General features: G+C 50.1%; 1 protein-coding gene across 3 annotated transcripts in view; it reads left to right on the top strand.

Moving 5' to 3' along the window:
- Positions 1-899: 899 nt before the first annotated feature.
- spred2 (sprouty related EVH1 domain containing 2) overlaps positions 900-26659 on the top strand; it is a 67822-nt gene continuing 42062 nt past the window's right edge. The window contains exons 1-2 of one of the 3 annotated variants that reach the window (XM_033026328.1): positions 1145-1199; positions 1239-1337. In XM_033026328.1, coding sequence (XP_032882219.1) covers positions 1312-1337 — 26 coding nt within the window. In that variant the 5' untranslated portion in view covers positions 1145-1199; positions 1239-1311. Of the gene's footprint in view, positions 1338-26659 lie in introns of all 3 variants that reach the window. The other 2 variants (XM_033026329.1, XR_004412955.1) reach the window with 2 other exon arrangements.

Raw genomic sequence — 26659 nt, forward strand, 5'->3', positions numbered from 1 at the left:
TGAATCTGTGGAATACTCTGCCACAGAAGGCAGTGGAGGCCGATTGACTGGATGTTTTCAAGAGAGAGTTAGAGTTAGCTCTTAGGGCTAACGGAGTCAGGGGATGTGGGGAGAAGGCATGAATGGGGTATTGATTGTGGATGATCAGCCATGATCGTATTGAATGGCGGTGCTGGCTCGAAGGGTCGAATGGCCTACTGCACCAAATTTTCTATGTTTAAACCCGCACATATTTGGAGTGTGGGAGGAAACCGGAGCTCCCGGAGAAAGCCCACGCGGTCACAGGGAGAACCCGTGGACGGGATCGAACCCGGGACTCCGGCCAGTGCAACAATGTAACCGGCCAGTGCAACAGTGTAACCAGCCAGTGCAACAATGTAACCGGCCAGTGCAACAATGTAACCGGCCAGTGCAACAGTGTAACCGGCCAGTGCAACAATGTAACCGGCCAGTGCAACAATGTAACCGGCCAGTGCAACAATGTAACCGGCCAGTGCAACAGTGTAACCGGCCAGTGCAACAATGTAACCGGCCAGTGCAACAGTGTAACCGGCCAGTGCAACAGTGTAACCGGCCAGTGCAACAATGTAACCGGCCAGTGCAACAGTGTAACCGGCCAGTGCAACAGTGTAACCGGCCAGTGCAACAATGTAACCGGCCAGTGCAACAGTGTAACCGGCCAGTGCAACAGTGTAACCGGCCAGTGCAACAGTGTAACCGGCCAGTGCAACAATGTAACCGGCCAGTGCTACAATGTAACCGGCCAGTGCTACAATGTAACCAGCCAGTGCTGCACCGTGGCAGGCAGGCGGTGGCGGTTTTTTGTGAATGGGAGCGGGCCGCACTCTTTGCCGCGGCGTAGTTAGCGGCTCCGGGCCGCATCGCCGCCGCTGATGTCATTGCTTCCGCCCTGCTTCCTTTTTGGAGAATCCAAAATGGAGTGAGAGAGGGGTTTGTGAAGACAGACAGACTGGGCTGCTGCAAGCTGCAAGGGTGTCCCCGGCCCCGCACGGCTGCTGTTGCACGGTTGCATTGGCAGCTGGGCTGCAGCGGGCAGGATGTGAGCGGCCAGCGGGAGCAGCAGAGCGGCCAGGAGGGGAGAGCAGGGACGGGGAGAGGAGGGAGGGAGGGAGGGAGGGCAGTGGGAGAGGAGGCTGCACTCACTCACTCACTCCCCCCTCCCGCTCCCCGGGCCCGCAGCCCGGCGCCACACTCACACTCACACTCACACTCACACTCACACTCACACTCGCACTCACACTCACACTCAGCAGTGAAGTTTGCAACCATGTCCGCCGCCGCTCCACCAAAATGACCGAGCAATCGCACCCAGACCAGTGAGTAGTGGCCGCGGCCCGCGCCTCCTCTTTCCCCCCCCCCCCCCCCCACTCTCCCTCCTCCCCCCCTTCCCTCCTCTCCCCCCTCTTCCCTCCCCTTCCCTCTTCCCTCTCCCCCCCCTTCCCCTCTCCCCCCCTCTCCCCTCTCCCCTCTCCCCCCCCTCTTCCCCTCTCCCCCCCTCTTCCTCCCCTCTTCCCCTCCCCCCCATCCCCTCTCCCCCCTTCCCCTCTCCCCCCCCTTCCCCTCTCCCCCCCCTCCCCTCCCTCTCCACTCTCCCCCCCCTCTTCCCTCTCTCCTTCCCCTCCCCCTCTTCCTCTTGCTCTTCCCTCTCCCCCCCCCCTCTTTCCCCCTCCCCCCCTCTTCCCTCTCCCCCCCCTCTTCCCTCTCTCTCCCTCTTCCCCGCTTCCTCTTGCTCTTCCCCCTCCCCCCCTCTTCCCCCCCCCCTCTTCCCCCTCCCCCCCTCTTTCCCCCTCCCCCCCTCTTTCCCCCTCCCCCCTCTTCCCTCTCCCCCGCCTCTTCCCTCTCCTTCCCCTCCCCCTCTTCCCCTCCCCCTCTTCCCCTCCCCCTCTTCCCCTCCCCCTCTTCCCCTCTTCCTCTTCCCCTTCCCCCTCCCCCTCTTCCCCCTCCCCTCCCCCCTCTTTCCCCCTCCCCCCCCTCTTCCCTCCCTCTCCCCCTCCATTTCCCCCTCTCCTCCTCCCCCTTCCCCTCCCCCTCCCCCTCCCCTCCGCTTTGAATGACAATGTGTGGGGGAGGGGAGTGGGTTGGTGGTGGGTAAAGGGGTGGGGGAAAGAGTGAGGGCGTGGTTTGTAGGATGAGACAGGAGGGGGTGGGGGGGGGTAATGTGTGGTGGATTTTGTGCTGGGGGGGAGATGGGGGAGTGGGTGTAGGGAGGGAGAGGGAGGAATTTGCGGACAGATGTTGAGAGGAGGAAGGGGAGACGGGTTGAGGACGGGGATGGGGGGGGGGGTAAGTAGTTGGGTGTAATGGGTAGGGGAGGGGGGCTGGTGGAGGGAGAGGTAGAGGAGGTGAGAAGGTTGGGGTAGGGATGGAGAGTGCGGGGAGAGAAGGCGGGAGGGAGGGGGAGAGAGAGCGGGGGAGTGGGCTGGTGATGGGGGAGGGGTAATTGGGGGGTCGGTGAGGGGAGGTTGTCAGATGGGGAGAGGGTCCGAGCGAGGGCTTCATTAGGATGGGGGAAGTTGTGGAGAGGGTTTCTGGGGGTGGGGAGGTGAGTCAGGAAAGGGATAGAGCAGGATTTATTATTGGGGGGTGGGTGGGAGAGGGGATGAGGAGGGGGCATTAGGGCTGGGCTGGATCAGTGGCGGGGAGGGGGCTGTGGATTGAGATGGCGGGGGTGGGGAGAAAGCTGGGGTGCAAGTACAAGCATATGGGGGGGTGGGGGGGGTGAGACATGAAAGGACATGTCAGGAGTGTTTAGTCTGTTTATTATTGTCACGTGTACCAGGGTGATTTTTTTGTTGGGTGCCAACCAGTCAGTGGAGAGACTGTGGGGGGTGGGGTGGGGGGCATCAGGGGGTGGGGGTTAGTGGCTGGGAGCTCGTGGGAAGGGCAGGTGTGTGCAGTTGTGTGTGTCTGTGGGGGTGAGGTTATCTGTGTCTGGTCCTTGTGTAATCGGGTCTGTGTGGGTGCCTATGAGAAGAGTGTGTGTGAGTGTGTGTGTGTAGGGGGGGGGGGTGGTGGTGAGTATGTGGGGTGGGTGTGAGAGTGTGTGTGTGTGTGGGGGCGGGTGGTGGGTGGTGAGTATGTGGGGTGGGTGTGAGAGTGTGTGTGTGGGGGGGGTGGTGGTTAGTGTGGGGGTAGGGTGTGCCGCGTGGGGTGCGAGTGTGTGTGTGTGCGTGCGTGTGTGTGTGGGGGGGGGGGGGCGTTGGTGGGTGGTGAGTGTGAGGTGTGCGTGGGGGGGTGTGAATGTGTGGGTGGGGGTGGTGAGTGAGGTGTGGGTGGTGAGTGTGAGGTGGGGGTGTGCGTGTGTGTGTGTGTGTGGGGGGGGGTTGGTGGGTGGTGAGTGAGGTGTGGATGGGGGGGTGTGAGTGTGTGGGGGGGCGGTTGGTGGGTGGTGAGTGTGAGGTGGGTGGGGGGGGGTGTGAGTGTGTGTGGGGTGGGGGTGGTGAGTGTGTGTGTGTGTCTATGAGGAGGGTGTGTGAATGAGTGTGTGAGTGAGTGTGTGTTTGTGTGAGTCGGGCCCTTGTCCGGTGCTGGTCACATGAGCAGCCATTCATAAATGCTGCGATGTCCAGCCCATTCATGACTACCTGCGGGTGTAACCAATGGCGATGCCATCACTGAGAACAACAGTACACATTCGCTCGTTCACAAGTAACCAGCCTTCTGGCTGTTGTTTTCCAGCTGTGAGCTTTGCTTTCATTGCCGCTGTCAACCAAGATAATACTTGTCTTTATGTTTACCACAGTTTGATAATCTGACCAGAGGATGATATTACACTTGCATTGCCATGTTTTCAATGTTTAATTCTTGCAGAGTAAGATTGCAACTGAAGGGAATGTGGGGGGACTTGTAGCCTTTAATGTTTTTGTCCGAGTCTGGGTGTGGAAATGCTGCTCAGTATTTGGACTTCGGTTCAGTTTGAGTTCAGTTTATTGTCACGTGTACCGAGGTACAATGAAAAGCTTTTGTTGCGCTCTAACCAGTCAGCGGAAAGACAAGACATCGAGCGGTCCTGCGGTGTACAGATATTTTTGTCACACAGTGTTTGATGTTTGTTGGAGCCGAGGTTGTGAGAGTTGATTGATTTACAGTGTAAACGGAGCAAAACTCTGTTGCCAACGCATGTTCTTCAAAGTGATCTCTCATTATTTTTAACACTAAGATCCATGGGTGTGTGTTCAGATTTACTATTGTCACCTGTGCTGAGGTACAGTGAAAAGCTTTGCTCTGCACGCTATCCATTGGGGTCAAACAACACTACACACATTGCAATCGTCAAACTCCACTCCAATAGTTAGAGCACAGGGGAAGATACAGAGTGCATTCACTTCAGTTTTATTTGTCATATGTAGGTTACCACAGGGTTAAAGGTACAATGAAATGTTTTTGACAAGACAACGGGTCACCTCAGCAATGATAAAATAGAGGTAAAAAAAAAATATAGTCAGTAAGTAAGTTTATTGGCCAAGTATTCACATACAAGGAATTTGCCTTGGTGCTCCGCCCACAAGTAACAACATGACATACAGTGACAGTTACGAATGACTCAGAAAACACTAAACATTAATAATAATAAAACATTAATGATAAAACACCATTGATCAAGCATGTGAACCAACAAAATACCAGATCAACGGGAGGCTACAGATTTTTGGCTGTTGAGTAGAGCAACTACTCGTGGATAAAAACTGTTTTTATGTCTGGCTGTGGCAGCTTTGACAGTCCGGAGTCGCCTTCCAGAGGGAAGTGATTCAAAGAGTTTGTGGCCAGGGTGAGAGGGGTCAGAGATGATCTTGCCCGCTCGCTTCCTGGCCCTTGCAGTGTACAGTTCATCAATGGAGGGAAGGTTGCAGCCAATAGTCTTCTCTGCTGATCGGACGATTCGCTGCAGCCTCCAGGTGTCGTGCTTGGTGGCTGAGCCAAACCAGACCATGATGGAGAAGGTGAGAACAGACTCTACGATGGCCGTGTAGAATTGGACCATCATTGCCTGTGACAGATTGTGCTTCCTCAGCTGCCGCAGGAAGTACATCCTCTGTTGTGCCTTTTTGACTCTGGAGTCGATGGTGACCCCCCACTTAAGGTCCTTGGAGATGATGGTTCCCAGAAAGTTCTCGGCATTGTAGCGCATCAGTTCCAGAGACAAAGTCCAATGTCCGCAATGGGGTAGAGGTGAATTGGACAGTACCCTAGCTCATGGAAGGACCGTTCAGAAGCCTGATTACAGAGGGGAAGTTACAGAGTGCAGAATATAGTTCTCAGCATTGTAACCTTACTGCATTGTAATTACTGCATTGAAACATATTGGGATTACAGTGGTTGTCTGACAGTGGGGTGAAGGCAGGAGAATGGGGTTAGGAGGGAGAGATCGATCAGCCATGATTGAATGGCGGTGTAGACTTGATGGGCCGAATGGCCTAATTCTGCTCCTGAAACATGAAATTATAATGAAACTTTTTTTTAAACTTTGACAAATCAGTCTGAGGATGTTAGAAGCTTGTCCCTGAAATTTAGTTTTAAAATTTAATTTTAAGGTACATCGAAGAAACAGGCCCTTCGGCCCACCTAGTTGGTGCCGATCAGCGATCATCCCTATACTATCCTACACACTAGGGGGCAATTTACAGTGAACCGATTAACCTACAAACCCGCACGTCTTTGGAGTGTGGGGAGGAAACCGGAGCACCCGGAGAAAACCCACGCAGGTCACGGGGAGAACGTGCAAACTCCGCACAGACAGCACTCGGGTTCAAATCCGGGTACCTGGTGCTGTGAGGCAGCAACTCAACCGCTGTGTCATCGTGACGCCCTTCTTCAAATAAAAAATAATGTTTTTGTAATTGTACAGGGCCCTAGTGAGACCACACCTGGAGTATTGTGCGCAGGTTTGGTCCCCCTAATTTGAGGAAGGACATTCTTGCTATTGAGGGAGTGCAGCGTAGGTTTACAAGGTTAATTCCCGGGATGGCGGGACTAACATATGCTGAGGGAATGGAGCAGCTGGGCTTGTACACTCTGGAGTTGAGAAGGATGAGAAGGATAATATTGTCTATTATCTAAAATATTTGGACTTTTCAGAATAATCAAAAAAATTGATCAGCGATGAATTTCCGCCCTTAGATTTAGATTTTCATTGGAGAATTGAGAAAATTTAGATTTGCACCTCCAGCTGAAACAAAACCAACTCGGGCAGCATCTCTGGAGAGAAGGATGGGTGACGTTTCGGGTCGAGACCCTTCTTCAGACCATCAAGATCCTTAACTATGTATCTCCTTCTACCCTAACACTCGGTCTGAAGAAGAGTCTCGACCCGAAACATCACCCGTTCCTTCTCTCCAGAGATGTTGCCCGTCCCACTGAGAAAATTCTTAAGGGGTTGGACAGGCTAGATGCAGGATGATTGTTCCCGATGTTGGGGAAGTCCAGAACAAGGGGTCACAGTTTAAGGATAAAGGGGAAATCCTTTGGGACCGAGATGAGAAATGCATTTTTCACACAGAGAGTGGTGAATCTCTGGAATTCTCTGCCACAGAAGGTAGTTGAGGCCAGTTCATTGGCTATATTTAAGAGGGAGTTAGATGTGTCCCTTGTGGCTAAAGGGATCAGGGGGTATGGAGAGAAGGCAGGTACAGGATACTGAGTTGGATGATCAGCCATGATCATATTGAATGGCGGTGCAGGCTCGAAGGGCCGAATGGCCTATTCCTGCACCTATTTTCTATGATTCTATGATTACTCCAGCTTTTAGTGTCTATCTTCGCTTTGAACCAGCATCTGCAGTTCCTTCTTACACAAAGTATAAATGGGAACAGGCCTAAAGGCCCCTAGAGCCCAAGCCAGCGTTTAGTGCAGATCATTGCTGGACTTGCTCTTCATCCTCTTCGAGGGGCAGTGATATAGGTCGCTGGCAACATCTCCATGAGGAACCAGCTCGCAGCATGTCAAATAAAAGTTGTCCTGTCCAATTGGCAGCCTGCTTCTCTATCACCTCTCCTTGACACAATACGACTTTGACCTCAATCAAAATGTTTCATTTCCAAATAAAAATAAAACAAAATTTATCACAATTATGGATGGCGCAGTGGGTAGAGCTGCTGCCTCACAGCGCCAGGGACCCGGGTTCCATCCCGACTACGGGTGCTGTCTGTACGGAGTTTGTACGTTCTCCCCGTGACCTGCGTGGGTTTTCTCCAGGTGCTCCGGTTTCCTCCCACACTCCAAAGACGTACAGGTTTGTAGGTTGATTGGCTTGGTGAATGTAAATTGTCCCCAGTGTGTGTGGGATAGTGTTAAACCCCTGTCTCATGGTACGAGTTGACCCACGAGTGACCCCGAGCTTAAAACAAATTAAACTCGTGGTAATCACGCACAATTAACGTAGCGGGAACATCGGAACTCATGGACGCAACTTAGCGACTCGTGGCGCTAACAGCAGGTACCCGTGAAACTTGTTAACTCTTGGAAAACGTTAAACATGATTAAAGATCTCCACGAGTCAAATTTACTCTTGAAGTTAAAATTTGAAACATTTAAACTCGCTGTAAGAACGTAAGTTTACCGTAGTGATTCGTGAGCCTACCGTGGGCACTCTTTAACTCAGCGGGACAGGCAGCATCTCTGGAGAGAAGGAATGGGTGACGGGATGACGTTTCCAAATTTCTGCTGCATCTTTGTGTTACTCCAGCACTGTGTGTTCACTTTTTGTCAACCAGCATCTGCCCTTTCTTGTGTATGAACTTATTTGTATCCGTGGCAGTTGATTGCCGCTCCCTTCAGTTTCCGCGCGGATCGCTGGTTGGTACGGACTCGGTGCAACAATGTAGCGCTGGACCGCAACAATGTAGCGCGGGGCCTCAACAATGTAGCCCTGGGTCGCAACAATGTAGCCCTGGGTCGCAACACTGTAGCGCTGGGTCGCAACAATGTAGCACTGGGTCGCAACAATGCAGCGCTGGTCCCGCACCCACTGGTTTTGGTCTCCTAATTTGAGGAAGGACGTTCTTGCTATTGAGGGAGTGCAGCGTAAGTTTACAAGGTTAATTCCTGGCATGGCGGGACTGTCATATGCTGAGAGAATGGAGCGGCTGGGCTTGTATACTCTGGAGTTTAGAAGGATGAGTGGGCATCTTTAGGGACAGAAGTTTAAGGGTAACATGAGGGGGAACTTCTTTACTCAGAGTGGTAGCGGTGTGGAATGAGCTTCCAGTGTAAGTGGTAGCGGCAGGTTCGTTGGTATCATTTAAAAATAAATTGGATAGGCACATGGATGAGAAGGGAATGGAGGGTTATGGTATGAGTGCAGGCAGGTGGGACTAAGGGAAAAAAGTTGTTCGGCACGGACTTGTAGGGCCGAGATGGCCTGTTTCCGTGCTGTAATTGTTATATGGTTATATCTTATTGGAACATATACAATTATTAAGGGATTGGACACGCTAGAGGCAGGAAACGTGTTCCCGATGTTGGGGGAGTCCAGAACCAGTGGCCACAGTTTAAGAATAAAGGGTGGGCCATTTGGAACGGAGACGAGGAAAATGTTTTCACACAGATTTGTGATTTTGTGGAATTCTCTGCCTCTGAAGGCAGTGGAGGCCGATTCACTGGATGCTTTGAAAAGAGAGTCAGATAGAGTTCTTAGGGTTAGTGGAGTCAGGGGATATGGGGAGAAGGCAGGAACGGGGTACGGATTGTGGATGATCAGCCATGATCACAGTTAATGGCGGTGCTGGCTTGAAGGGCCGAATGGCCTACTCCTGCACCTATTTTCTATGCATCTAGAACTTTCAAGGGAGCAGTTTAGTTTTAGATTGTGGGAAAAACAGTGGGCAATGTGCAGTTTGTCACAATTGGAGAAACTAGGTTTGGTTTGAGGGTTGACACAAAGTACTGGAGAAACTCAGCGGGTCAGGCAGCATCTTTGGTGAAAGGGGGTGGCGCAGCGGTAGAGTTGCTGCCTCACAGCGCCAGAGACCCGGGTTCCATCCTGACCACGGGCGCTGTCTGTACGGAGTTTGTACGTTCTCCCCGTGGTCGCGTTGGTTTTCTCCGGGTGCTCCGGTTTCCTCCCACAGGTTAATTGGCTTCAGTAAAATTGTAAATTGTCCTTGGTGTGTGTAGGAGAGTGCTGGGCGGCGCAGTCTCGGTCGGCAAAAAGGGGCTGTTTCTGCACTGTATCTCTAAACTAAACTAAACTATAGATAAACTTGTTCCGTTGTTCAAGGTGTGGACTCTTATACATCGGCGAGACCAAACGCAGACAGGGCGATCGTTTCACGGAACACCTTCGCTTATCCCGCCTGAACCAACCTGATCTCCCGGTTGCTGGACACTTTAATTCTCCTTCCCATTCCCACACTGACCTTTCTGTCCTCGGTCTCCTCCATTGTCAGAGTGAGGCTAAACGCAAATTGGAGGAACAGCATCTCATATTTCGCTTGGGCAGCTTACAGCCCAGTGGTATGAATATTGATTTATCTCACTTCAGGCAGCCCCGGCATTCCCTCTCTCTCTATCCCTCCCCCACCCAAGTCGCACCAGCTTCTCGTTTTCACCCAACAAACAGCTAACAATGGCCTGTTTCCTTCATTATCGTTACTGTTTTGCATATCTTTCATTCATTGTTCTTTATCTCTCCACATCAGCGTCTAGATCTCTCGTTTCCCTTCTCCCTATCCAGTCTTAAGCAAAGATCTTTGGTATGAAGAAGGGTCTCGACTCGAAACGTCACCCGTTCCTTCTCTCCAGAGATGCTGCCTGTCCCAATGTGGTGGGGGGGGGGGGGGGGGGGGGGGGGGTGGAGGGACAGATAGATGGACAAAGGCCAGAGATGAAAAGTTTGGTTCTAACTTGGATTGAAGAGTTGCAAATAGTGAGGCTGGAGGAGGGAATGTAGGTAGGTGGGTGGTAAAGGAATAGGTGTGTGTCCAGGTGAGGTGCAGGGTAGAAGAGGGGAGGAGGGCTGAAGGGCCTGTTCCTGTGCTACACTTGTATGTACTCATTACCACTTATTCAGCCAACTATACTGGAATATAGTGAAAGAGTCTGAAGAAGGGTCTCGACCCGAAACGTTGCCCATTCCCTTCGCTCCATAGATGCTGCCGCACCCGCTGAGTTTCTCCAGCATTTTTGTCTACCTTCTATAATGGAATAATCATTGAGTCTAAAGATGGTATTGGAATTGTGAATGGCTACTCAGTAATTAGACAAGTGTACTGCACAGAATCTATTAGAGTAGGGGCAATCAACAACCAGGGGGTATAATTCTTAAAGGATTGGACAGGCTAGGTGCAGGAAAAATGTTCCCCATGTTGGGGGAGTCCAGAACCAGGGGCCACACAGTTTAAGAATAAGGGGTCGGCCATTTAGGACTGAGATGAGGAAAAACGTTTCCACCCAGAGAGTTGTGAATTTATGGAATTCTCTGCCACAGAAGGCAGTGGAGGCCGATTCACTGGATGTTTTCAAGAGAGAGTTAGATTTAGCTCTTAGAGCTAACAGAATTAAGGGATATGGGGAGAAGGCAGGAACAGGGTACTGATTGGGGATGATCAGCCATGATCACATTACATGGCGGTGCTGGCTCGAAGGGTCGAATGGCCTACTCCTGCACCTATGTTTCTATAAGTTTAAGGTGAGAGGGGATAGAATTAATATGAAGCAGAGGTCGTAGTTAAGGCAGGTACAACAACAACATTTATAGACAATAGGTGCAGGAGTAGGCCATTCGGCCCTTCGAGCCAGCACCGCCATTCAATGTGATCATGGCTGATCATCCACAATCAGCACCCCATTCCTGCCTTCTCCCCATATCCCCTGACTCCGCTATCTTTAAGAGCCCTATCTAGCTCTCTCTTGAAAGCATCCAGAGAACCGGCCTCCACCACCCTCTGAGGCAGAGAATTCCACAGACTCACCACCCTCTGTGAGAAAAAGTGTTTCCTCGTCTCCGTTCTAAATGGCTTACCCCTTATTCTTAAACTGTGTGGCCCCTGGTTCTGGACTCCCCCAACATCAGGAACATGTTTCCTGCCTCTAGCATGTCCAAGCCCTTAACAATCTTATATGTTTCAATGAGATCTCCTCTCATCCTTCTAAACTCCAGAGTGTACAACTCCAGATAGGGCACCTTGGTCAGCATGGAAGAGTGGGGCCGAAGGGCCTGTCTCCGTGTTACACGCCTTTATGCCAGATATGAATATCTTTACCAGAGTTAAGGATGGAGGTCATTTGGCACATTACGTGTACGCCCATGCAGTGAATTCAGGATATGGACTAATATTTACCTATGCTGTAAAGTCTACTGCTTTACACTTCATCCCCCAGCTATTTTTCTAAAAGGCCCGTGGAGCTGTACTTTCTTTGGCACGGAGAGGTTACTTTGGCGAACAAGCCACGTTAACACCTTGTCATCCAAGCTTAGTTTAGAGATACAGCGCGGAAACAGGCCTTTCGACCCACCAGGTCCGCGCCAACCAGCGATCCCCGCACATCAACACACTAGGGGACAATTTACATTTACACCAAGCTAATTAACCTACAAACCTGCACGTCTTTGGAGCGTGGGAGGAAACTGAAGATCTCAAAGAAAACCCACGCATGTCACGGGGAGAACGTGCAAACTCCGTACAGACAGCACCCGTGGTCGGGATCGAACCTGGGTGTAGAAACATAGAAACATAGAAAATAGGTGCATGAGGAGGCCATTCGGCCCTTTGAACCAGCACCGCCATTCATTGTGATCATGGCTGATTGTCCCCAATCAATAACCCGTGCCTGCCTTCATCCCATATCCCTTGACTCCACTAGCCCCTAGAGCTCTATCTAACTCTCTCTTAAATCCATCCAGTGACTTGGCCTCCACTGCCCTCTGTGGCAGGGAATTCCATAAATTCACAACTCTCTGGGTGAAAAAGTTTTTTCTCACCTCAGTCTTAAATGACCTCCCCTTTATTCTAAGACTGTGGCCCCTGGTTCTGGACTCACCCAACATTGGGAACATTTTTCCTGCATCTAGCTTGTCCAGTCCTTTTATAATTGTATATGTTTCTATAAGATCCCCCCCCTCATCCTTCTAAACTCCAGTGAATACAAGCCTAGTCTTTTCAATCTTTCCTCATATGACAGTCCCGCCATCCCAGGGATCAATCTCGTGAACCTACGCTGCACTGCCTCAATCACAAGGATGTCCTTCCTCAAATTAGGAGACCAAAACTGTACACAATACTCCAGATGTGGTCTCACCAGAGCCCTATACAACTGCAGAAGAACCTCTTTACTCCTATAGTGAAATCCTCTTGTTATGAAGGCCAACATTCCATTAGCTTTCTTCACTGCCTGCTGTACCTGCACGCCAACTTTCAGTGACCGGTGTACAAGGACACCCTAACCTAACCCCATTGAGATAATAATCTGCCCCCTTGTTTTTGCCACCAAAGTGGATAACCTCACATTTATCTATATTATACTGCATCTGCCACGCATCTGCCCACTCACTCAACCTGTCCAGGTCACCCTGCAACCTCCTAACATCCTCTTCACAGTTCACGCTGCCACCCAGCTTTGTGTCATCTGCAAACTTGCTAGTGTTGCTCCTAATTCCCTCTTCCAAATCATTAATATATATGGTAAACAGTTGCGGCCCCAACACAGAGCCTTGCGGCACTCCACTCGCCACTGCCTGCCATTCTGAAAAGGACCCGTTCACTCCTACTCTTTGCTTCCGGTCTGCCAACCAATTTTCTAACCATGTCAACACCCTACCCCCAATACCATGTGCTCTAATTTTAGTCACCAGTCTCCCGTGCGGGACCTTATCAAAGGCTTTCTGAAAGTCTAGATACACTACATCCACTGCTCCCCTTCATCCATTTTACTTGTCACATCCTCGAAAAATTCCAGAAGATTAGTCGAGCATGATTTCCCTTTCATAAATCCATGTTGACTTGGACTAATCCTTTTACTGCTATCCAAATGCCCCATTATTACCTCTTTAATAATTGACTCCAGCATCTTTCCCACCACCGAAGTCAGGCTAACTGGTCTGTAATTCCCCGTTTTCTCTCTCGCTCCTTTCTTGAAAAGTGGGATAATGTTAGCTATCCTCCAATCCACAGGAACTGATCCTGAATCGATCGAACATTGGAAAATTATCACCAATGCGCCCACTATTTCTAGAGCCACCTCCCTGAGGACCCTGGGATGCAGACCATCATGCCCCGGTGTCTGGTGCTGTAAACCAAATCTAGGAATTTATTTAGTCAGAGGGTGGTGAATCTGTGGAATTCTTTGCCACAGACGGCTGTGGAGGCCACGAGTCAGTGGATATATTTAAGGCAGAGATAGATTCTTGATTAGTACGGGTGTCTGGGGTGATGAGGAGAAGGCAGGAGAATGGGATTAGGAGGGAGAGATAGATCAGCCATGATTGAATGGTGGAGTAGACTTGATGGGCCGAATGGTCTAATTCTGCTCCTATCACTTATTGACTTGTGAACATAATAAAAATTGCTTTCATTCGAGAGGCAGGAAATGGTTGCCCTGGTTTTAATGATCAATATAGAAGCATTGAACAAATTGTAGACGGAATAACAGAAGAGTCATGAAATGTCCGCTGGTCTGAATGGGAATGCAAAGCTAATTCTTATACAATCCCAGATATAGTGCTGGCTTCAACCCTTTAGACAATCGCCCCACGCCCCTTTACAGCAAGTCATTTACAGCTTGTACACTCTGGAGTTTAGAAGGATGAGAGGGATCTTATTGAAACGTATAAGATTATTAAGGGTTTGGACACGCTAGAGGCAGGAAACATGTTCCTGATGTTGGGGGAGTCCAGAACCAGGGGTCACAGTTTAAGAATAATGGGTAAGCCATTTAGAATGGAGATGAGGAAACACTTTTTCACACAGAGAGTTGTGAGTCTGTGGAATTCTCTGCCTCAGAGGGCGGTGGAGGCAGGTTCTCTGGATACTTTCAAGAGAGAGTTAGATAGGGCTCTTAAAGATAGCGGAGTCAGGGGATATGGGGAGAAGGCAGGAACGGGGTACTGATTGTGGATGATCAGCCATGATCACATTGAATGGTGGTGCTGGCTCGAAGGGCCGAATGGCCTACTCCTGCACCTATTGTCACAGCGACAGCACTTCCTCCAAGATGACCATCAACACAGGAGCACCTCAGGGCTGTCGTATGCTCAACAGTGTGTTATTGTCATGTGTCCCAGACAGAACAATACCAATCTTACTGGCAGTTCCCCCGCTCCACACTCTCTCTGCAGCCATGATCATGTACCCAGATACCGTACGTGTGTGTGTGTGTGTGTGTGTAAGGAAAAAAAGTGGGTCAGGCAGCATCTGTGGAGAACATGGATAGGTGACGTTTCACAGAGTGCTGGAGTAACTCAGCGGGTCAGGCAGCATCTGTGGAGAACATGGATAGGTGACGTTTCACAGAGTGCTGGAGTAACTCAGCAGGTCAGGCAGCATCTGTGGAGAACATGGATAGGTGACGTTTCACAGAGTGCTGGAGTAACTCAGCGGGTGCAGCAGCATCTATGGAGCTAAGGAAATAGGCAACGTTTCGGGCTGAAACCCTTCCGGGTTTCGGCCCGAAACGTTGCCTATTTCCAGAAGGGTTTCGGCCCGAAACGTTGCCTATTTCCTTAGCTCCACAGATGCTGCTGCACCATAACTCAGCGGGTCAGGCAGCATCTGTGGAGAACATGGATAGGTGACGTTTCACAGAGTGCTGGAGTAACTCAGCGGGTCAGGCAGCATCTGTGGAGAACATGGATAGGTGACGTTTCACAGAGTGCTGGAGTAACTCAGCGGGTCAGGCAGCATCTGTGGAGAACATGGATAGGTGACGTTTCACAGAGTGCTGGAGTAACTCAGCGGGTCAGGCAGCATCTGTGGAGAACATGTAGATGTGACATTTTGGGTCGAGACCCTTCTTCAGACAGGCTTAAGGGCTTGTTACTGTATCGTAGAGATCTTTAACCCGATGAAACTGTGGCAGCACTTTGTGGTTAAGGTTTGAACGATGTGGCTTTTCAGTTTGTCGTCTGGTTCCTGTGGGGCGAGAGTGTTGCATCCAGCAGTTTAGTTTAGAGATACAGCGCGGAAACAGGCCCTTCGGCCCACCGAGTCCGTGCCGACCAGCGATCCCCGCACACTAACACTATCCTACACACACCAGGGACAATTTACATTCATACCGAAGCCAATTAACCTACAAACCTGCACGTCTTTGGAGTGTGGGTGGAAACCGGAGCACCCGGAGAAAACCCACGCTGGCCACGGGGAGAACGTGCAAACTCCGTACAGGCAGCACCCGTAGTCAGGATGGAACCCGGGTCTCTGGCGCTGTGAGGCAGCAACTCTACCGCTGCGCCACCGTGACGCCTATAATCTTTATCATAGATATTGTGTTGCAGGAGGTGAATGTATGCAAAATGATCGTTGCGTTTCATCAACAGCGTGCACTTTTGTCTTATCTTTGTGACAGAGAGACATAATGCCATACAGTGTGGATGCAGCCCCTTCGGCCCTACTCCTCCATGCTAACCAAGGTGCCCCATCTATGCTAAGCTTGGCCTCTCCATGTTCCTGATCTATGCTATAGTGAGGTCACGCACAAACTAGAGTCGTACAGTGGCCCAACTTGCCCACGCCAGCCAGCAATGTCCCAGCTACATTAGTCCCACCTGCCTGCGCTTGGCCCATATCCCTCCAAACCTCTCCTATCCATGTACCTGTCTAAATGTTTCTTAAACGTTGGGATAGTCCCAGCCTCAACTACCTCCTTTGGCAGTACTCGCTGGAGTTAAGAAGGGGGGGACCTCATTGAAACTTCCCGAATAGTGAAATGCTTGGATAGAGTGGATGTGGAGAGGATGTCTTCGAAAGGAGGTGAGGAGAAAAATTCTTTAGTCACAAGGTAGTTTATCTGTGGAACTCATTGCCACAGACGGCTGTGGAGGCCACAAGTCAGTGGATATATTTAAGGCAGAGATAGATAGATTCTTGATTAGTACGGGTGTCGGGGGTTATGGGGAGAAGGCAGGAGAATGGGGTTAGGAGGAAGAGAGAGATCAGCCATGATTGAATGGCGGAGTAGAGTCGATGGGCCGAATGGCCTAATTCTACTCCTAGAACTTGTGAACCCAGTGGTATGAACATTAAATTGCCCATTCGATACCCAGCCCAATGAGCTGACATTCCCCACCTCCCCCCCCCCCTCACCCTGTTCCTTTCCCCTCCTCCATACATCATCTCCCTTCCTCCCTCACCTGTCTCCACCCACCCACCCACACCCCTCCCCCCCAGCTTCACATTTCACTTCACCTCTTCTGTCCGTATCTAACAATGTTTTGTCTCCAGCCTTTGTCACTGACTCCACCTGTCTGCCAGTCCCCCCCCCCCCTTCCCCTGTACCCACCTATCACTCTCCTGGCTTTGTCCCACCCCCACCTCACTCTTCCAGCTTTCTGCCCTCCACTCCATCAGTCTGAAACATATAAACATAGAAATTAGGTGCAGGAGTAGAGGCCATTCGGCCCTTCGAGCCTGCACCGCCATTCAATATGATCATGGCTGATCATCCAACTCAGTATCCCATCCCTGCCTTCTCTCCATACCCCCTGATCCCTTTAGCCACAAGGGCCACATCCAACTCCCTCTTAAATATAGCCAATGAACTGTGTGGCCTCAACTACCTTCTGTGGCAGAGAATTCCACAGAAAGGTCTTGTCTTCTATTCCCTCCACAGATGCTGCCTGACCCGCTGAGTCCCTCCAGCACTTTGTGTTTTGTTTAGTTTTCCAGCACCTGCAGTTCCTTGTCTCCATTGAATTGCAGGCTGTTTGAGGCCCACATGGACAACTAATTAACATGCAGAATGCAAAGTTAATTAACTAATTGACATGCAGTATGCAAATTTAATTAACTAATTGACATGCAGTATGCAAAGTTTTCTAGTGATGTTACTGCACCGGTCCAGCACTGTGTTCATAACCAGTATTTTCAGTTTTATGGTGAAGTACATGTGTGATTGTTAACTTTCATAATGAGTGTTTAGTTATGCATGTGCGTGTCCCACAGTGCGGGGCTTCTGTGCATTGCGGTCCCAGCTTGGACATGTTGCGTTTGCTCTCCCTACAAGAAGTGGCGGAAACCTTATTTTCTGCACTGTTCCTCTTTGTAGAAACGAAACAGGAAACCTGTAGGATTCTCTGCATGCAACTCAAGCATGTTCCCTTACCCACAGCAAACTTTTTACATCCTGAATTATTTGCAATTCAAAATCTTATTCATTGGCCTCTGTCTTTGTCCTCTTTACTACTGATTCGACTTGCAGGTTCACTTATTGGGGAATCCTGCACCAGCACTCCGAAGATAGAAACATAGAAACATAGAAAATGGGTGCAGGAGTAGGCCATTCGGCCCTTCGAGCCTGCACCGCCATTCAATATGATCATGGCTGATCATCCACAATCAGTACCCCGTTCCTGCTTTCTCCCCCATATCCTTTGACCCTTTAAATCTAACTCTCTTGAAAACGGCCAGTGAATTGGCCTTACACACACTAGGGACAATTTACATTTACACCAAGCCAATTAACCTACAACCCAGCACGTCTTTGGAGTGTGGGAGGAAACCAGAGCGCCCGGAGAAAACCCACGCAGGTCACGGGGAGAACGTACAAACTCGGTACAGACGGCACCCGTAGTCGGGATGGAACCTGGGTCTCCGGCGCCGTGAGGCAGCAACTCTACCCGCTGCGCCACCGTGACGACCGAAGAGCTTCATGATGCTACTCCGCGAGCTATCGGTGAGAACACACTCGGACCCATTCTCGCTCAGGAAGACATTTAGGAAGACATCCCATGTCTGCGCCCCAACAATAGGAGCGGGGTGCCACATCTCCCACACCATTCCCAGCCCCGTTTAACCTACAGGAAGTCTCTGACGCTGGGGTGGAGGTGCTGGCCTCTCCAGCAAGGAGCGCCTGGATATTACAAATTGGAGGAACAGCATCTCATATTTCGCTTGGGCAGCTTACAGCCCAGTGGTATGAATATTGATTTCTCTCACTTCAGGTAGCCCCGGCATTCCCTCTCTCTCTATCCCTCCCCCACCCAAGTCGCACCAGCTTCTCGTTCTCACCCAACAAACAGCTAACAATGGCCTGTTTCCTTCATCATCGTTACTTTTTGCATATCTTTCATTCATTGTTCTTTATCTCTCCACATCATCGTCTACATCTCTCGTTTCCCTTATCCCTAACCAGTCTGAAGCAAAGATCCTATAGCGAGCAAGATCATCCACTCGACAAAAAAGACGTAGTACGGTCATGGGCAGATTCACGGGTAATTTTCGGCCCCATTTCCGTAACCGGCTTCCGTCTCCACACCAAAGATCCCGTAGGATACTAGTGCGGAGACGGAAGCCGGTTACGGAAACATCCTCGTAAAAATAAAAGTTATTTGGTAAAAATCTTCCCCTCATTTACAGAATTTTAATTTATTAACACAAACTGTTCCCCCGCAACGTTGATTACACTGCGAATCGGGTTGGGTCGGGTTACTGAAATATATGAAAAAAAGGCCCACGTCAGCCCATTGCATTTAGCAGGAGTGGTCTATCTTGCTCCGCTATAGGATCTTTGGTCTGAAGAAGGGTCTCGACCTGAAACGTCACCCATTCCTTCTCTCCAGAGATGCTGCCTGTCCCGCTGAGTTACTCCAGCATTTTGTGTCTGTCTTCGGTATAAACCAGCATCTGCAGTTCCTTCTTGCACAAGATGCAACAGTTACTCTGTACACAATCTTGACTTGACCTTGAAGGTCCATGAAACAGGGTCCTAGCCACTGATGCAAGGTGCGAATGTATGCAGTGCCCCGATCCAATGTAAGGTGGTTGCTGAGAAACCGTGGGAGGGTTGAGTGTAGAGCAGGCTTCTGGTGAGGGGGTGGATCAGTTGGATGTGATGCATGGTAACAGACGGCTGTGAGTGAAGGTGTGGGGCAGGATCAGACACTCCATCCTGCACAAGGCGTTTCAGCCGCAAGCTTTTATTAGTCGTAGAATGAAGTGAAGTTGGGGTCCATTACAGACCAGGGTGAGTGAGGCCCGCAGCTGCGGGAGAGTCCGAGTCTGAAGAAGGGTCTCGACCCGAAACGTCATCTATCCCTTCGCTCCAGAGATGCTGCCTGACCCGCTGAGTTACTCCAGCATTTTGTGAAACGTCACCTATCCATGTTCTCCGCAGATGCTGCCTGACCCGCTGACATTTGGACAAATATATGGACGGGAAGGGTTTAGAGTGATATGGGCCAGAGAGTTGTGAATCTGTGGAATTCTCTGCCACAGACGGCAGTGGAGGCCAATTCGATGTTTTCAAGAGAGACCTAGATTTAGCTCTTGGGGCTAACGGAATCAAGGGATATGGGGAAAAATCAGGAACGGGTGTACTGATTGTGGATGATCAGCTATGATCATATTGAATGGTGGTGCTGGCTTGAAGGGCCGAATGGCCTACTCCTGCACCTATTTTCTATGTTTCTATAAATGCAGGCAAATGGGACCATCCCAGTGTGCGAACAGTTGGCGTGGACAAGATGGGCCGAAGGGCCCCGTTTCTATAGTATCTTAGCTCTGTGACTGTGTTTGCTCAAGTTTCGACAGAGTACGTGATAATGGGTGTGGGTAAGAGGTTATCAATGAATAATGTATTTGTGTGGTGATTGAAGTGGACTTTGAGTTGAAAGTTAAGATTCTTTGTGGATGGGAAGTGCTGGCTGGGGGCAAGGACATCGCTGCTTGGGTTTACGGAGCAGGACGGGATCACCGCTCAACGTGACTGCATGCGGTTTCTCAGACACCATGTGTTTGCATTGAATCATTTGCCGCAGATTGTGGCGGTGTTCTGAATGCCGCGTGAGTTGGGTAATGCCGTGGTTACAGCTTCTTGAACAAGACGACTATTTTTACTGGGCGATCTTTGCCTGGATGTGAACATGATGTGGTGCGGGGAGTGAGGGGTGGATCGGGACTATCTCGCGCACACACCCATTGTGTGGAAACTCAATCAAACCAACTGCAAGTGCTTTGCACGACACCTGGAGGCTGCAGCGAATCGTCCGATCAGCAGAGAAGGTTATTGGCTGCAACCTTCCCTCCATTGATGAACTGTACACTGCAAGGGCCAGGAAGCGAGCGGGCAAGATCATCTCTGACCCCTCTCACCCTGACCACAAACTCTTTGAATCACTTCCCTCTGGAAGGCAACTCCGGACTGTCAAAGCTGCCACAGCCAGACATAAAAACAGTTTTTATCCACGAGTAGTTGCTCTACTCAACAGCCAAAAATCTGTAGCCTCCCTTTGATCTGGTATTTTGTTGGTTCACATGCTTGATCAATGGTGTTTTATCATTAATGTTTTATTATTATTAATGTTTAGTGTTTTCTGAGTCATTCGTAACTGTCACTGTTTGTCATGTTGTTACTTGTGGGCGGAGCACCAAGGCAAATTCCTTGTATGTGAATACTTGGCCATAAACGTACTTACTTGACTCACGTACCTAGTGTGGAGCAATAGTTTACTTTAGAGATACAGCGCGGTAACAGGCCCTTCAGCCCACCGAGTCCGTGCCGACCAGTGATCCCCGCACAGTAACACTACCCTACACACACTAGCGACAATTTACACTTATACCAAGTAGCCAATTAACCTACAAACCTGTACGTCTTTTTTTGTAAACCAGCATGTGCAGTTCCTTGCCTCTTCGGATATTCCAGGCATAGATACAATCAGTTGTGCTGGCCAAACAGATCAGATAACAATACACATAAATACAGTCAAGTCAAACTCCAGTCCAATAGGTAGAGCAGAGGGGATGTTTCTGGGTCGAGACCCTTCTTCAGTCTGTCTTTGGTTTAAACCAACATCTGCAGTTCCTTCCTACACATTTATCTAAGCCCAGTCAGGAGTGGGTGGACATGACTTCTCTCCACATCTGCGTCAGCGCGAGGGAACTGGGGCCCATCCTGTTTTCTTTCTGTTATCAGATTTATAAGTGCATTTGAACTCTGGCTGAGTTAAGGGCCTGTCCCACTTACGCGACTTTTTCGGCGACTGCCGGCACCCGTCATAGGTCGCCGAAAATTTTCACCATGTTGAAAATCCAGCGGCGACCAGAAAGACGCTACGACTCTTTGGGCGACTGAGGAGACGACTCACGACCATACAGGCGACATGTCGCGGGGTGAAGCCTGTACGGTCGTGAGTAGTCGCCCAAAGAGTCGTACCTTGTTCTGGTCGCCGCTGGATTCTCAACATGTTGAACATTTTCGGAGACCTGCTACGACTATGACGGGTGCCGGCAGTTGCCGAAAAAGTTGCGTAAGTGGGACAGGCCCTTAAGGCAGTGATTCCCACAAAAAGCTGCCCATTTTCACTGCAAAGTCGCAACCTGCAAAACGGTGCCCTCCAGCAGAGGAAAGAAATCCTGGTGGCGCAGCGGTAGAGTTGCTGCCTCACAGCGCCAGGGACCCGGGTTCCATCCCGACTACGGGTGCTGTCTGTACGGAGTTTGTACCTTCTCCCCGTTACCTGCGAGGGTTTTCTCCGGGTGCTCCGGTTTCCTCCCACACTCCAAAGACGTACAGGTTTGTAGGTTAATTGGCTTGGTGTAAATGTAAATTGTCCCATGTGTGTGTGTGTGTGTGTGTGTGTGTGTAGTACTGGAGTACGGAGATCGCTGGTCGGTGCGGACTCGATGGGCCGAAGGGCCTGTTTCCTGCACTGTATCTCTAAAGTGTAAACCAGGGTGCTTTGAGGGAACAGGTAGAATTACTCGTGAGGAGCTGGTCTGCGTATTCATCTGTTGTAGTTTTTGCAAAGATGTTATCATTTTGTAGAAGCAAGGAACTGCAGCTGTTCATCGTGGATGGGTGACAATTTGTGTTGTGTTCGAGCCTGCACCGCCATTCAATATGATCATGGCTGATCATCCAACTCAGTATCCTGTACCTGCCTTCTCTCCATACCCCCTGATCCCTTTAGCCACAAGGGCCACATCTAACTCCCTCTTAAATATAGCTTAAGACCCTTCTTCAGACTGATTCATCTTATTTTCTCCCCCCTTGACCCTGCTTTCCCCCTCACAACAGGAATTGAAATGTCCAGTGTAGAGCGTTTCTGAAAAAGGGATCGACCTGATTATCCTTGGTCACCTATCCATGTTCTCCACAGATGCTGCCTGACCCGCTGAGTTACTCCAGCACTCTGTGAAACGTCACCTATCCATGTTCCCCACAGATGCTGCCTGACCCGCTGAGTTACTCCAGCACTCTGTGAAACGTCACCTATCCATGTTCCCCACAGATGCTGCCTGACCCGCTGAGTTACTCCAGCACTCTGTGAAACGTCACCTATCCATGTTCTCCACAGATGCTGCCTGACCCGCTGAGTTACTCCAGCACTCTGTGTCTAGCTTTAGTATAAACTAGCATCTGCAGTTTTTTTTGTACCTACTGTTTCCATGTGATCTTTGTTCCTTCACTCCACCAGCAGGAAATGTTGGAAGCATCTGATCTTTCTGGCATTGAGCTCCTTTCCTCTGCCTTCAGTCCTGTCACAGATTGAGAACACGTTTCTGTGCGTGACTCAGTCAATGTTGTAGTTTGTTCTATTTGAGCTCATCCTCTTGCTCCCCATCCCCCACCGTGTATCCCAGCCCACACAGACAGTCAGTCATGTGCAATCTGCATGCCCAGGGCCTTGCAAGCAAAGCATTTCACACACTTCAAAGGCCGTCATTTATTTCTGTGCGAGGTGATTGAAAATACTTTGAAAAAGCGGCAAGTTTATTTTCATGCTAGCATGTCAGAGGGTCGACGACTTGAAGTGGGGGGGGGGGGGGGGTTAGTTAGGGCCGGTGGAAACAGACGCACCAACCTCCCTGTGCACCGTGTCTTAGTGTGGTGAGGTACAGTTAAGGGCCTGTCCCACTGTGTACGAGTTAAGTAAGTAAGTATGTTTATTGGCCAAGTATTCACATACAAGGAATTTGTAAATTGTCCCTGGTGTGTGTAGGGTAGTGTTACTGTGCGGGGATCACTGGTCGGCACGGACCCGGTGGGCTGAAGGGCCTGTTTCCGCGCTGTATCTCTAAAGTAAACTAATGCTCCACACTAGGTACGTGAGCTAAGTAAGTACGTTTATTGGCCAAGTATTCACATACAAGGAATTTGCCTTGGTGCTCCGCCCACAAGTAACAACATGACATACAGTGACAGTTACAAATGACTCAGAAAACACTGAACATTGATAATAATAAAACATTAATGATAAAACACCATTGATCAAGCATGTGAACCAACAAAATACCAGATCAAAGGGAGGCTACAGATTTTTGGCTGTTGAGTAGAGCAACTACTCGTGGATAAAAACTGTTTTTATGTCTGGCTGTGGCAGCTTTGACAGTCCGGAGTCGCCTTCCAGAGGGAAGTGATTCAAAGAGTTTGTGGCCAGGGTGTGAGGGGGGTCAGAGATGATCTTGCCCGCTCGCTTCCTGGCCCTTGCAGTGTACAATTCATCAATGGAGGGAAGGTTGCAGCCAATAATCTTCTCTGCTGATCGGACAATTCGCTGCAGCCTCCAGGTGTAGTAATTCAAGAGTTCTCCCGAGTTTCCCCTGACTCGAACTCGGAGAATTACGGTAATAGCCGCTCAGATGTACTCAGGGCTCTCGTGGACGTTTTTCAAACATGCTGAAAAAACGTCACGAGTCTTCACGAGCTTACCGCGTTTCCCGAGTAATTGCCGTTAGCGTTACGAGATGCTAAGAGACGTCCCCGAGCTCCGACGTACCCGCTACGTACATTCTACGTACTTACCACGAGTTTGATTTTTTTTTAAACTCGGGAGAGCTCTTGGATTAGCTCGTACAGTGGGACAGATCCTTTATTGCAAATCTGAAGGATTCATTGCCTGTATCCTCACCAGTCACCAACTGATCAGAGTGATACAGCATAGAAACGGGCCCTTAGGCCCAACTTGCCCACGCCGCCCAACGTGCCCCATCCACGCCTGGTCCCACCTGCCCACGTTTGGCCCATATCCCTCTAAACCTCTGTGTAGGAAGGAACTGCAGGTGCTGCTTTACACCAAAGACGGACACAAACAGCTGGAGTAACTCGGTGGAGCCGGCAGCATCTCTGTTACCATATCTCCAGCTTCCCAATAGACAATAGAAACATAGAAAATAGGTGCAGGAGGAGGCCATTCGGCCCTTCGAGCCTGCACCGCCATTCAATATGATCATGGCTGATCATCCAACTCAGTATCCTGTACCTGCCTTCTCTCCAGACCCCCTGATCCATTTAGCCACAAGGGCCACTTCTAACTCCCTCTTAAATATAGCCAATGAACTCAAAGGTTAACCCACTCATTCCTGGGATCATTCTCGTAAACCTCCTCTGGACCCTCTCCAGAGCCAGCACATCCTTCCTCAGATATGGGGCCCACAATTGCTCACAATATTCCAAATGCGGCCTGACCTGCACCCTATAGAGCCTCAGCACTACATCCCTGTGTTTGTATTCCAGTCTTCCTGAAATAAATGCTAGCGTTGCGTTTGCCTTCATCACTCTATGACCGTTGTACAATTCCAGACAAATGAATACATATTCTTCTGTCTGGGGTTTAAAATAAGTACACCAAGGCCTTGCGGCAAGCAGGGCTTGGTGTCAAGTTGTGTCTGAAGCTTGTCGCTTGTGAATGAGTTGAGCACAGAGTCTCTGACAGGCATGGAAATCATTCCCTGTCGGTTACTATTTTTAAGTGTTGGTTTTGAGCCAAGGCAAGGCTGGGCTTTGACAGTTTAACATGTTTGGGTCAACCACAGGTAGCGACGATGTCTCCCTCAGAGTGCACAGTGGCCCGATGTTAGGATTTCAACTCCCCCTCCCATTCCCACGCTGACCTTCCTGTCCTGGGCCTCCTCCATTGTGAGAGTGAGGCCCAGCGCAAATTGGAGGAACAGCACCTCATATATCGTTTGGGCAGCTTACACCCCAGCGGTATGAACATTGACTTCTCTAACTTCAAGTAGCTCTGGGAGATGGGGCCAAAGTGGAGACTACTGTCTCAGTGACTCCTACTGTACTGTATTTGTACAGTTTCCGAGATACTTCTCTGAGACGTTGTAGTGAGACCAGGCAGGTTGAGCTGTACTGAACTGTGTACAGACATGTACCTCGGTACACATAATGTACCACACCATCAACTCAGTGAGTTCCTCCCTCATCCTTCTGAACTCCAGCGAGTACAGGCCCAGAGCCATCAAACACTTCTCCTATGTCAACCCACTAATGCTTGGCACCTTTCTCGTACACCTCCTCTGAGCGCTCCAAGCAGCGGCAACACATCCTTCCCTCTGGGAATGCTGCCCCTCCCTGCTCACACTGCCCGAGGATCGCTGCTACAAGGATGCGGCTGTTCAAGGTGGTGGCTCGCCCGTAACAAGAGCAATTAGAAATTGGCAGGATATTGCCGATTACACCCACGTCTCATAAACTAATCAAACGATTACATGAGGTAGACGCATAAAGCAACTAAAGGTGGGAAGGTCTGAAGAAGGGTCCTGACCTGAATGCATGTTGTCCACAGATGCTGTCTGACCCGCTGAGTTACTCCAGCACTCTGTGAAACGTCACCTATCCATGTTGTCCACAGATGCTGTCTGACCCGCTGAGTTACTCCAGCACTCTGTGAAACGTCACCTATCCATGTTCTCCACAGATGCTGCCTGACCCGCTGAGTTATGGTGCAGCAGCATCTGTGGAGCTAAGGGAATAGGCAACGTTTCGGGCCGAAACCCTTCTGGAAATAGGCAACGTTTCGGCCCGAAACGTTGCCTATTTCCTTAGCTCCATAGATGCTGCCTGACCCGCTGAGTTACTCCAGCACTCTGTGAAACGTCACCTATCCATGTTTTCCACAGATGCTGCCTGACCCGCTGAGTTACTCCAGCACTCTGTGTATCAGGGTCATAAGTCATCCAGCATGTAAACAGGCCCTTCGGCCCAACTTGCCCACACCGGCCAACACGTCCCATCTACACTAGTCCTATCTGCCTGCATTTGGCCCATATCCCAACAGACCAGTCCAATCCATGTCTAACTGTTCCTTGAACGTTGGGGTAGTCCCAGCTTCAACTACCTCCTCTGGCAGCTTGTTCAAAACGCCCTTGTGTAAAAAAAAGTTGCCCTTCAGGTTCCTATTAAATCTTTCCCCCTTCACCTTAAACCTACGTTCTCTGGTTCTCGATGTAGGTTCCCCGCAACCCTTGCCACCCTGCATTGTGTACCATAGTTGTTAGTGAGGCTAAAAGGTTTCATGCCTCTTGATAGGGAAACTGTGAAAATAATTTGTTGATGTAGAAGGTAGACAAAAATGCTGGAGAAACTCAGCGGGTGAGGCAGCATCTATGGAGCGAAGGAATGGGTGACGTTTCGGGTCGAGACCCTTCTTCAGGCTGATGTGGGGGTGGGGGGGCGGGAAGAAGAAAGGAAGAGGCAGAGACAGTGGGCTGTGGGAGAGCTGGGAAGGGGAGGGGAAGGAGGGAGAAAGCAGGGA

Source organism: Amblyraja radiata, chromosome 8 (assembly GCF_010909765.2).
Source record: "Amblyraja radiata isolate CabotCenter1 chromosome 8, sAmbRad1.1.pri, whole genome shotgun sequence".
In the NCBI taxonomy this organism is placed as follows: domain Eukaryota; kingdom Metazoa; phylum Chordata; class Chondrichthyes; order Rajiformes; family Rajidae; genus Amblyraja; species Amblyraja radiata.